This window comes from Toxotes jaculatrix, chromosome 11, assembly GCF_017976425.1.
Source record: "Toxotes jaculatrix isolate fToxJac2 chromosome 11, fToxJac2.pri, whole genome shotgun sequence".
Taxonomy (NCBI): Eukaryota; Metazoa; Chordata; class Actinopteri; family Toxotidae; genus Toxotes; species Toxotes jaculatrix.
This window is the reverse complement of record NC_054404.1, coordinates 3,765,587-3,777,971: the sequence shown is the minus strand read 5'-3', so window position 1 is coordinate 3,777,971 and position 12,385 is coordinate 3,765,587. Positions and strand designations below refer to the sequence as shown.

The 12,385-nt window shown below is 39.7% G+C and overlaps 1 protein-coding gene across 1 annotated transcript; it reads right to left on the bottom strand.

Moving 5' to 3' along the window:
- Positions 1–8,587: 8,587 nt before the first annotated feature.
- LOC121189240 (homeobox protein Hox-D9b-like) lies at positions 8,588–10,960 on the bottom strand. The gene is made up of 2 exons (XM_041049172.1): positions 10,276–10,960; positions 8,588–8,832 (listed from the first exon to the last, which is right to left on the bottom strand). The coding sequence occupies exons 1-2, from the start codon at positions 10,958–10,960 to the stop codon at positions 8,588–8,590; spliced, it is 930 nt and encodes a 309-aa protein (XP_040905106.1).
- Positions 10,961–12,385: the final 1,425 nt, after the last annotated feature.

Here is a 12,385-nt window from a genome sequence, read left to right as displayed (position 1 = left end):
ATTACTCACCAAACTTCACAGTAATTTAACTCCATTATTAAAGGCGTGGCAGCATTTTTGCACTAGTGGGAAAAAAAAAATCAAACACAGACAAACGCATTTATCCATTAGATGCACGTTTATGTAAAGACAGAAGGAAGAGGCCGTTGCGTTTCTGTCGTTGAATAGAAAATTTCAGCTCAGAAATTTCTTGCACCTTTTTTCTCCACTGAGATAAATTCACTTTTCATTTTCTGTTTAAATGATCCAGGTTCCTTTTCTCTTTCACACTAACAGAGATAAAAATATAAATGTAAGTCTCTGGATTAACGAGAGCAACCAGCTGAAACATGATCAGACTTTAATCTGTTTCCCTGCTAAAACTATTAAATTAAAGTGGTTCATTTCATTATTTCTCTCATTTATTGAATAAATATTGCGATCATTTTAAAACAGATTGAGAGCTAACCTCCTTTGAAATATTAGTGTTATTAAAACTTAATATAATGTTGGAATATTATTCCTACTAAATACAGTGTTCCTATTTAAACACTTATTTGAGAATAGAGTCGTTTTTTTAATAAAGAAGAAAAAGCAGAAGCTTCAGAAACACCTTCTCCTTTACAAACTGAGCCCACAGCTGACCGCAGTAAATTCGGTCTTTTGTCTTGAGGACAGTTGGAGGAAAATCTGGGAAACGATAGATGACTAACGGAGGAAAGTAGATTCAGTCACATTACACAGTGTGTACTAACACTGTTGGATCTGATTTCCCCGGTAGATTCAGCTCACACGTGCAGCAGCTACACCTTTCCATGACTCTTCATGTTGATGCAGCTTTTACCTCGTTTAGGTCTTTAATAAGACATGAAATTTAAATATAAAGCTGTCGCGTCTCCAGCTTTCTGCTTTATCTTTACATTTAAAATAGGTAAAATAATAATAATCCCCTCAACAGAGTGAAAACAAACATGTCTCCAGTGAATGAGGCTGCAGTAACAAAGGCTGCCATGTTGTGCTTAACTTTTAAGATCTTAATCATTTCCATTTTCATTTAACTGAAATTTTAACGATGGTTGCCAGACTCCAGTCAGCGGTAAAAGGCTTGTGAGTGCATTTTAATGGTTATAAGTCGAACAGAAGCATAAATAAACTTAGCTTCTAATAATCAGAGCATGCTCAGAAAATCTAATTCATTTAGTTCAGCAGTTTGGATTGTGATTATTCCAGGATGGTTTGATTAAAATGTCCATTCATTTAGTCACCACATGCTCACAATGCGTTTACAGTGGCTTTTTTTAATCATGTCAAACCTGAAGTGGTCCATGTGCTGTCCAGTCCACTTTCATGGTCTTTTCTCCTATAAATCAAATGAAACTAGAAACACTGAAGTTCTTACTCATTTTCATTTTCATGGCAGCAGCAGCAGGCGTATTTTAAAGCAGATGCCACAGTCCACTTGTGCATTTCCACCATTTTAGTTTAAGGGACTCCCATAAAAGAGACTTGATGGTATAGGGGAAAGTAAAACTGGAAAGCTGTTAAAATGCAATCTTTGTCTTTCTGAAGCCGCTTCATTTCCCTCTTCTATTCTGAATCCTGCATTTGTCCTGAGAAAACACTCAGCTGACCCTTTTACACGCAGCAGCTTGGGACAGAAGATGGCAGTGTTACCTGTAAAACAACACCAGTTCTTCTCACGGTTGCTGAAGGTTTTTCTCAGAGTACATCAGGGTTATTTTGTGATATTTTCCAGGATCTCTGTAAATATATGTAAAACAATAATTCATAATGAATTTGAGCAGGTGACGTCCTGATTTTATCTGAGTTTTTACTTTATTTTATTTCACTTTTTTTAAGTTTCAATCCACTTTTTGTAGTTTCTTTTATCTTATGTCTCTGGAATTGGTTTCACCTTTTGTCTGTTATCTTATGATTTGGATTTTAATTTGCTGCCCTGTGTGAAGTTCTTTGAAATTTCAGTTTTTAAAAGTCCTCTAAAAAATAGAGATTATAATTATTTTAATACCTACATTTATTTGAAAACTCAATAAATGCCAGTCTAACGTAATAAATAATCAGCTGTGAATCAGTGACATGAATAGAGTATTTTTTTCTGGATAACATTATTGTTTTGCAAGACTGGGTAGAGTTTTTTTTCACGCTTTACTGATTTTTTTAATGAGATTTTTTTTTCATTTTACCATTTTACCAACTAAAAGCAAATCGCTTTAAATAAAATGGTTGCTGTTTAGGTTCTATGAGATTCTCCTAGACCCATAACCAAAGCTTCTCGATTCAGTTTTCCTTTAATTTTATCTCTGCACTGACACAAAGGTTGTGCCTGAAAGAAAGCAGGCCAAGGCGACTACAGAGACCTGAAGATGTTGGTTGAAAGTTTTATTTTGAAGAGGACACAGAAAGCGGAAGTACTATCCCACACCCCTCAGACTGCTGCAGAAATGTTCACCGCTGCCAACATTTAAATCCAGTGTTAAAATGAGTCCCGGCTCATGAAAGACAACAGCTCCACCCAGCGGGCAGAGTCTGTAATTACACAAACAAGCTGCAGGGCTGTTTGTAGTTTCTGGTGTTGTGTTTTCATTAGGGCCCGAGCACCGAGTGGTGCGAAGGCCCTATTGTAATTCTAATGTTTATTATTATTATTATTATTATTATTATTATTCCTCCCAAACAACTGCATTTTTCAACCCCTTCCCATGCTCTAAAACGCCTGAAATTTTGCACACTCATCAGGTCTGGTGAAAAATTTGATATTTTGTGGTCGTTGTAAATGGGGGGGGCAAAATGGCTCTGCAGCGCCCCCTTGAAATTTTCAAAACCCCCCTCCCATTGGGCTTAGTTTGTCATAGGTGCATGAAAATTGGTACACATGTTGATCATACCGAGACACACCAAAAAGTCTCTTGACACCATGACCTCAACCCAACAGGAAGTCCGCCATTGTGGTCGGAAGTTGGCGATTTTGGCGAATTACACCATTGGTATGCGGACGAACTCGTGCTAGGGATTTCACCTGATCCACTTCATATTTGGTGGACCTCAACTCAAGACCATGATGATCAAAAGTTATTCAAGGCTTTTTTCTAAGTTAAAGGGCGTGGCCTCTGTGGCCCGCCAAAGTTTGGTGGCGTTTGGTGAATTTGCCATGACATTTTGAATGGCTCTCACGTCCACATACTTTATCCAAACATCTTCAAACTTCATGAGCATGATCAGGGCTCTGCCCTGAACACCTCCATATGTCAAACTCCCGCCTTACTCGTTGCGTCCCCTGCTGGTAACAGGAAATGACCTATTTTTACTCTGAAGTGTACTGCTCCTTAATAGTTGACACCATCGGCTTCGTTTCTGCTCTACAGCCTTCCCAACTACTTGGTGAAGCTACATTATAAAGGCCGTGAAGCTGGGTGCAATGGCATCTGTGTGGGGGCGCGGCAACTGACGATCCCTCGCCGTGAAATTACGTTTGGATTTGTAATGACCTTAACCACCTCCTATGATCCTAAAAATTCATACACACGTTCTTGGGGGCTGGTCCTAGACTCTGATGGGGTTTTTGTAATTGAGCGGGGCAAAATGGCTCAACGGCGCCCCCTTGAATATTTAAAATACCCCTCTCCATATGGGTTTTTTTGGAGTACGAAGATGAAAATCGGTACACATAAAGAACACTTCCAGACGCACAAAAAAGTCTCTTGACACCATGACTTCAACCTAGCAGGAAGTCGGCCATTTTGTTTTTGGCGGCCAAATTTCACTGCTTTCCACCATTGGTATGCGGATGAACTCGTGCTAGGGATTTCACCCGATCAATTTCATATCTGGTGGGCCTCACCTCAGGACCATGATGATCAAAAGTTATTAAAGGCTTTTCTCTAAGTTAAAGGGCGTGGCCTCTGTGGCTCGCCAAAGTTCGATGGCGTTTGGTGAATTTGCCATGACATTTTGAATGGCTCTCACATCCACATACTTTATCCAAACATCGTCAAACTTCATGAGCATGATGAGGGCTCTGCCCTGAACGGCTCCATATGTCAACCTCCCGCCTTACTCGTGGCGCCCCCTGCTGGTAACAGGAAATAACCTGTTTGTACTATGACGTGTACTGGGGAGAAGAGGAGAGGACATAGGAGGACTCTGGTACTCTTGGCTGCACCGGCTGCGACTCCCGCGGGTCGCAAGGGGTGCGAGGGCCCGTCATCGCTGCTTGCAGCTTTAATTTGTTTTTGAGTCTTTAAACGCAGCATACATATATAAATGTGCGGATCCAGATGTTGATTTTGTTGACGCTTTGAAAAGACGCTCACCTTAAATAAGAATAAACAGCTCACTACATGTTATAGCCTGAACTATTTTCTGAAACAATAGTCTGAAAATATGCTGCTGTTACCGGAGCAACATCAAACTAACTGGGAATTAGGTGCCGGGAGCAACTTTTAATCGGGGGTAATAATTCGAACATTACTCGCGTCCCTTTGTTGTAATTGACTGTTAATGGGGTCGTTTCGTTCCTTTCCCCGTGTGTTACATGTTTAATCAGCATTATACAACGATGTCGTTTATTTACTTTCAATTTTGCAAAGCTAATTTCTTTTTTTGTTGTTGTTTTGGTTGTTTTTTTTTTTTTGGGGGGGGGGGGGGGGGGGCTGTGTTATACAATTATTTTTACTGCACCGGAGTGACACTGCATCGTTTAACTGAACTGAGGTTTTTATTTTGTTATTCTGGTATTTCTGTCATCAGGAATCGGAATACATTCGTGCTCTTTTCTCATCTCTCTCAGCGTGTCCTGGGACAGTTTATTCTTAATTCCAGCCTAATGTGTGTGTATCAGTGCTCAGTCAATTCAGCAGGACTGTATGGAAATATCTAACTCTCTACGTGCTTAATTTAACATTTCACACTGACATTTTATAATTTGGAAATGAGACGATGTGAGAAAGTTCCCCACGGCTTATTGTTTATATCCATAAATATGGGTCCATGTTGTGTTTTAGCCTTACTTTGGCTGAATTATCTACAGTTTAGAAAAAAACCTGTGTAACCGATATAACCGGTCTCAGGTCGGATTTTTAGCAACAAGAAAAAAAAAACACCACGTTCACGCTCAGATGCTTTTCAGGCTTAAAGGCCTTTGTTTTACGTTTTAATTCCGTGTAATGAAATTTCCTGTGTTTTGTGGCCTCGTTGTCCGCAGAGATGTGACTGAGGTTGTCTGGTCTCATCCGCAGACAATGACATTAACATTTAGAAGGACAGTTGAGGCTCCAAGGAAGGAAAGAGTGTCCAATAAAACCATATAGCCAGTCACGATGTCTGTCTGGGCTAAATTACTTTATGGTACCTCTCTCTCTCTGTGTCTCTCTGTCTCTAGTTGGGGGGAAAGTCACGTTTATTCTCCAAATGCACACTGTTGGTTTATGACCCTGCAGTATGAGCGCTGAGCGGATTATATGGCCGCAATAAATGAGGGAAGCTACGAGGCGCTGCACTGACTTTGACAAAACAAGGAGTCAGAAATGTGTCTCTGCGGACTGAAGCTCACACCACATACATACGACCCAGGACAGTCCAACACCTTGACGTTGGAATAATATAATCACAATAAAAAACATGATAAATCGTATTGTTGGTCAGTAATCCAGTAAAACAGCAAACATGACATACTGCTTTCCTTGTTTCCTTGTTTTTCTCCTGTAGGCTTATACCATTATAAATAAACAACAGCACTGTGAAAGTAAAACAAGTTTTATTATTTTAGGTAGTAATCTTAATGCAGTTGTAGGCTATACTCGTATTTTGTGTTGTGTTTTTTGTTAAATGCAAAATAAAAACACTCAGCCTAATGTAAAAAACAATACAACTAATTTTATTAGGCTATAATAATCTGGCCAAATGATTCCATACAGAAAATATTTATCATTATTATTAGTAGCATTATAATTATGTCTGTAATTATTGCTGGGTAACTGCAAAATCCACTATAATTATGTCACTAATAATAATATAAATGTCAAATAAAAGCCTAAAAACTGATGTAAACTAAATAAAATCACTGAAAAGAAAAAAACAACACAGGAGACTTATAGTTAACCATGGTGCTGTAATCCATCATTTATTCCATAAAAAGAAAATAACCACGAGCAGCATATTAAGCCTAAATGAGCAGATGAAGGCCTTATTTCATCACATCCTGACTCCAGCTGTAGGCTAACGTAGCCTTTTGTGTTTCCTTTTCTCCCCGAGAGAATGTGTTGTTTGTGAGCCCATCTCTTCCTCATGAAAAAAAACACACTAAAATGCCTTTGATGTCCCTTTAATATCCCTATAATAGTTTAAAGCGATGTTATGGTCCTTTACATTCTAAAATGAAAATAGGTTGTGCGTTGTTTCTGTATGTATGGTCCTTGTAAGACGTCTTACATGGACCGTAGCTGTTTATTTTCACAGGAGGTAACAGTGAAACATGAGACTGCTGTCACACCATAGCTTAGCCATGACTGGTGTGTGTGTGTGTGTGTGTGTGTGTGTGTGTGTGTGTGTGTGTGTGTGTGTGTGTGTGTGTGTGTGTGTGTGTGTGTAGAGGAATGTAGGCATGACCGTATCTGCATATTAGACCCACAGTAACAACACATACACGTAGCAACAATGACAACAACAATAACAGCAACGACAACAATAACAATAACAACAAATATGCCCGTGAGGCTACATGCACAGTTTATAAAAACAGGAACAAGGAAGGAAGCTTATTCTGTTTGGAGGAACAAAATGTTAAAAGCCCCTTTTGAATGTTATTTGAGGGGAGACCAGGGTTGGTTGTAACACATTTCTCTGATTGGAAGCATTACCCACCGAGACATGACAGACATACCACTGTTTGTTTATTTTGTGGTTAAAATTTTGCAACCACGACAACATATTTTTTTACTCTGTTCCAGAATAAATGATTGGTTAATGCTAACCTTTCACACTGAGGTTACAACTGCAAGCTGAGTAACAATCGGCTGTTTGAGGCTGTGGACAGACACAAGACATATTTCAGTAGGTTGTAACTAACCACGAGTTGTTCAGCTATTATGACACGTATTTTGTGTGTATTTTCAGTCCTGGATCAGGGAAACACAACAAGACTCCATAAAATTGAAACTGCACTTTGAGGTGAAAAGAGGTCGCTTAGGTGATACACAGCCAATATGGCAGAGCATCCAGAGTCACTGCCACATCTCAGCTCGTAGTTATGTGCATAATCAGCTATCTCACAGAACGAAAATGTCTGTCATCAATAACTTCCACACTAAAGTTGCATGAAATCTGATGTTTCAGTTAACAGTAACTCCCATTTATGACACGTCCTCTGTGACAACTTTGGTTTGAACAAACTCTCCCTTACTAAGAAGCGCACGTTCATTTATGACACTTGAAACATGTTTATCACATGTGGAAGACCATTTCAAACGTGAAAACTCCACATTCAGGCACATGTGGTTAATCACATGTCAAACAGCATTTCCCATGTGATGATTTCAAATATAGGTTTGTGTTGTTTTCAGATGTAATGGAGCAGCAGCACAGACAATAAGTCCGGCCAACGTAAATGTGCTTTGTGTCTAAAGGTTCAGAAACATTCAACCACGAAAATGACTTAAAACTACAAGACTATTAACAGATTTAACCTTCAAATTAAAGCCGGCGAACAGATCAGTGAAGTATATCAACTGTTCACCTTCATGTTTTCATCATTTACCACTGAAACTCATCACTTCTTTCCGGTTTTGTCTAGGTTCATTAGTTTGTCATTAAGTATCTGTTTGTTTTGCAGTGTTTTCCACAAGTATTGCATTTTAATTTCAAATAAATGCTCTGCGACTATTTTTCAGACCATAAAACACAGGTGCTCAGTCATAAGACCACTCAGGGGGTTTATCTCTGATAGTTGTACAGTCTTGTCTGGCACACTGAAAGCATTTTTTATGAGGATGATAGTTTTAGCATTAAATCATAAAACACGACTCGCATTTTGGCAGAAAGCAAAGACAGTTTATGAGAACTCAAGTATGTGTCAGGTGTCTCCAGTTTGGACATGTGAGCTATACAAGCTTATCAAAAACAGATGTGTTTTAAAATGAGAAAAGTCTTTGATATCAACTGGTGTGTGCGTTTTTTGTTTCAATTTATGGATCTCTCTATAAATGTTAGCATTTCATTCTGAGCATTATTTACAACTACCCCAGGTTAAAGGTTGACTGTCTTCATTTTGTAACATGCGAGTGGAAGAGGAACTCTACAATTTGAAAAGGTCAAAAGACTTTGAAAAGAATTAAGTGTTACAACACATCTCGGTCTTCCCTGCAGAGTTTCACCCCTGCAGTTCTCCACGGCAGCCATGTTAGACCCACAGTCTGCTGCTTAATGACTGATCATGCCAGTTGGTGTTACAGATGTTGGGCATCTTGGACCACTGCGTTGTTTTTTTGTTTTGTTTTGTTTTGTTTTTTTTTTTTTCTCAACTATAACCTCACCACCTCCTCACCTATCCTGGAAAAAAAAAAAAAAAACAACCCCAGCCTCCCGTCTGAATCCATCATTCATTCACACTCCTTCTCTCTCGGATCATCAGCTTCTTCATCTTCATCCGTCTGTTCTGGAACCAGATTTTGACCTGTCTCTCTGTCAGATTTAAGAGTCCTGCCACCTCCAGGCGCCGGTCTCTGGTCAGGTACATGTTGTAGAGAAACTCCTTCTCCAGCTCCAGGGTCTGGTGTTTGGTGTACGGGCACCTCTTCTTCCGGGTCGACTTGGCGTGGATCCAACTAGCTGATGGGTTTTCTGCAGAACAAGAGACAGGATGGCACAGATTTTTACTTAAAGCAGACACCAGTATATTTACCCTGTGTGTATCTGCACGCCTGTGTGTGTGTATGTGCACCGTGTGTGTGTGTGTGTGTGTGTGTGTGCTGTAAATAGTTCAAAGACTGACATAAAAATCAAAGAAAATATTCTCAGGAACAAATTTTATGAGCCTGCAACTTTTGGCTCATTAGTAAAAGAAACAATACCACACGCTTAAAACCCAGCTCTATAAATAAAGACAGTATTCAGTTCTTTTTTTTTTTTTTTTAAAGATATTGCTCCTTTGGCTAAAACAGTAACAGAGTTTCAGCATTAGGTTTGTTTGTGCCCTGACTGTACCCTGCCTTCATGTCAATAATTTAAAATAATGTGACATTATGTAAAATTATGTTTGTGGTTTCTGATGTGGCTAATAGACCTTTTAAGATGTTTTTGGAAGGACAGCAAGGAGCAATAAATACAGCAGAGTATATCCAATAAAAGTAGTCAAAACCTCTGAGTGCAGGCAGTGTTGATCAACAGCCAAACAGAGCCGTATTTTTAGAATTATTAAATAGCATTTGGGGAGAGATGTTTGAACCTTTGACTGGTATAAAATCTTCTATTGGCCACTTAAAAAGGTAAAGCAGCCACAGACCGTTGTGAAAGTATAGTTAGACATACAGCCAGCAAGACAACAACAAGTACATGCCTTGGTGGCCATATGCTCACACAGAGGACATCTTTACTTACTTACTTTTTGAATTATTTGTTCATTATTCGTTTGCTAAGAAGTGGACTTCAGGCTGAAAAAGATCTCCTTACAACCTTCATTCTTAAATGAATCTAAGTTGTAAGATTTTAAAAAGAAATCATTTAAAATGCATTAAACCTAATTTATGAAAAAAGTGGAGAGAGGATCAGAAAATATTAGCTAAAATTGTGGAATAGTATTATTATTATCATCATTTTTGTTGGTAAGCCCAGCTGTATCTGTCATTTTTGTTTATTATAATTCAAAGTGCTTATAAATTATTAAGGAATTTGAATAGATATGCTTTTACAGCACGCTGGATTTATTGGTTATATATAATATATTGGCAAAATAAACTTGGAGCATTAATTGAAGGAAAAATAGGCTCACTCACTTTGTGTACCTCCTGCACATATCTAATCAGAGGAATGAAGAGCAAACCTACCTGCGTTTTTTCCTATAGTGACAAACTGCTAAATAACAGCAATAGCACCTTAATTATTTTAATGGACAATAAAGTTTTATATTTTACCGTTTACAAGACATTTATAGGGCTATAAAAGTCACACACACTTACTTACTTAGGCCACATTCTCCCTCTCTTTCACACACACACACACACACCTGTGTAATGCCACTTCTTAAGCGCTAATAAACATTCCTGAGTTCGGTATCTCTGTCTTTACCCGTGTCCAGCTGCTGTTGTGTCTTTCGCTCCTCGTCCTCCTTCTTCGGCTCGGATTTTCTTCCGAGCTCTTCTACGGTCCCCAGCCGCTCGAGGACCACCTCAGCCGGGCTGGCGAAGCTGGAATCCCCGGGGCTGTCGTCTGACGGCGGTGAGCTCTCGGGTTTAACCGCCTCGTACCTCGGGCTCGGATTGGAGAGGTCACCCTGAGCGGGGAGACACCCGGGAAAACTGGCTGTTGTTTGAGACAGAGCGGTGTCCGAGGTGGGAGTCGCCCCCTCCCAACAGCGGACGAACCTGCTCTCCGAAGCGGCCGAGGATGCGAGGTGTTCGGTGTGGGTCTGCGTCTGTGGGCCGTAGTAAGGGTGGTGGTGGCTCAGGAGGTGATGTGGATGAAAAAGGCCGGGGATGGAGGCACCGGGGGCGGACTGCAGCTGCGGTGAAGATGACGAAGAGGAAGCAGAGGTGTTTGTCCAAGGCGAAAAGCCGTTTAAGCTCGTTTGTTTGTTGGAAAAATGTGAAAAATCCGGAATGTGTGAGCCGGGGGTCCCCTCCTCCTCCTCCGCTCCCCGGGCTGGCTTTGCGCAGCCGGCCGTCGAACTCTGCAAGCCTCCCGTGATGAAATGTGCACCGTACGGCTCCTCGGTCTGCAGCCCCATCATGGAATAATAATTCGTTAGCGACATGTTTATTTTATTATTTCAATAAAAAGACACTTAAGTGCGACTGTAAAACGTTAGATGGGGCTGGTATAGTGGCTTACATCCTCCCCTAAATGGTAGTATTTTTTTCCTGCCCTTACCTTCTTCTCGGCTGCCCATTGGTTACACCGCGGACCACATGGTTAGACTGTATTTACTCAGTATGGGAAATAAATCAAATCTTTCTTTTGTGCTCAGAAAGGTGAAAGTAGGCCCGCCGCTGCCAGATGGGCCTGAATGTGGCATATAGGTTTTTAAAACTGTGGACTTGAACCACCGTTTTACAAGCTGAATAAAAAGTAGCAGGGAGCCGTTTACAAGCTTGTTTGAGGTGTGTGTGTGTGTGTGTGTGTGTGCGTGAGGATTGAGAATCTTACTTCCTCTAAACCTCTTGTTTAGATGAATAAGTCATACTGTGTTTCTAATTAGTGACAGAAATGTCTCGTAGAGTAACAGGGCTCAAAAAGAAAATTGAAAATTGAGAGAAATGTTCTCCCACGAAGATGATTTTTTTTTTTTTAGGAAGCTGCCATGTCTTTAATTCATGTATTTAAAAAATATATTTGGGTTATTTACTCACTCCTTGGCTTAGCCTATTTCTCAATTTAAAGGCTAAATAAATTCTCGTTGGCTATTTGTGTGAGCACAAAGCCACATGGATTTTACATTTCAGAAAGTTTTTTTTGTCTTGTCTGAGCAGTGAAAACATAATCACCATTTTAATTTAATTCAAATTTATTTTTATTATTTTATTTTATTATTTTAGAAAACTGATGGATTCTCAATCTGTCTACAACCAGCGGTTGTAGTCTACTGGAGAGTTTGTCGTTATTTTAAGCAGCAGTTAAGTTAATGTGGCCTCTAAAATCTTTGAAATTTAAAAAAAAAAAAAAAAAAAACCATAGGTATTGGCTCTTTGTCAAAATACTTAGTTAAACACTCTCTTCATATTCTTCGTGTCCGTGTTTGTGTGTGGAAGTGAACCTTTGTTGGATGGAGACAAACCAACTGTGCGTTTTGGAAAAGTTTGTCTCAACCTTCTAACTTAGACCTTGATCGCTGTCCCTTGTGCGCTCTCAGCGCCATCTGCTGGCTGGATGAGTCAAAGCAGTTGGACCTCTCTACAGTAGGGACTTTCTAACTTCATCTTGAAAATGATGCACGGACAGATCTGCATCACACAGTGGTGGAGAGGAACTTTTACTCAAGTACTGCACTTTTTGAAGTAGTTTACTTGAGTATTTCAATTTTGTGCTACTTCATACTTCAACTTCACTTCAATGCAGTTTCAAATATTTTTAAACAGTTTTATTCAATACTGCACTGTCAAAGTAGTTTAACTTTCCATGCACATTTGCATTGCTGTGTAATTTTGCACAAACTCAGTCCTCCCACACTTCACAGATCACT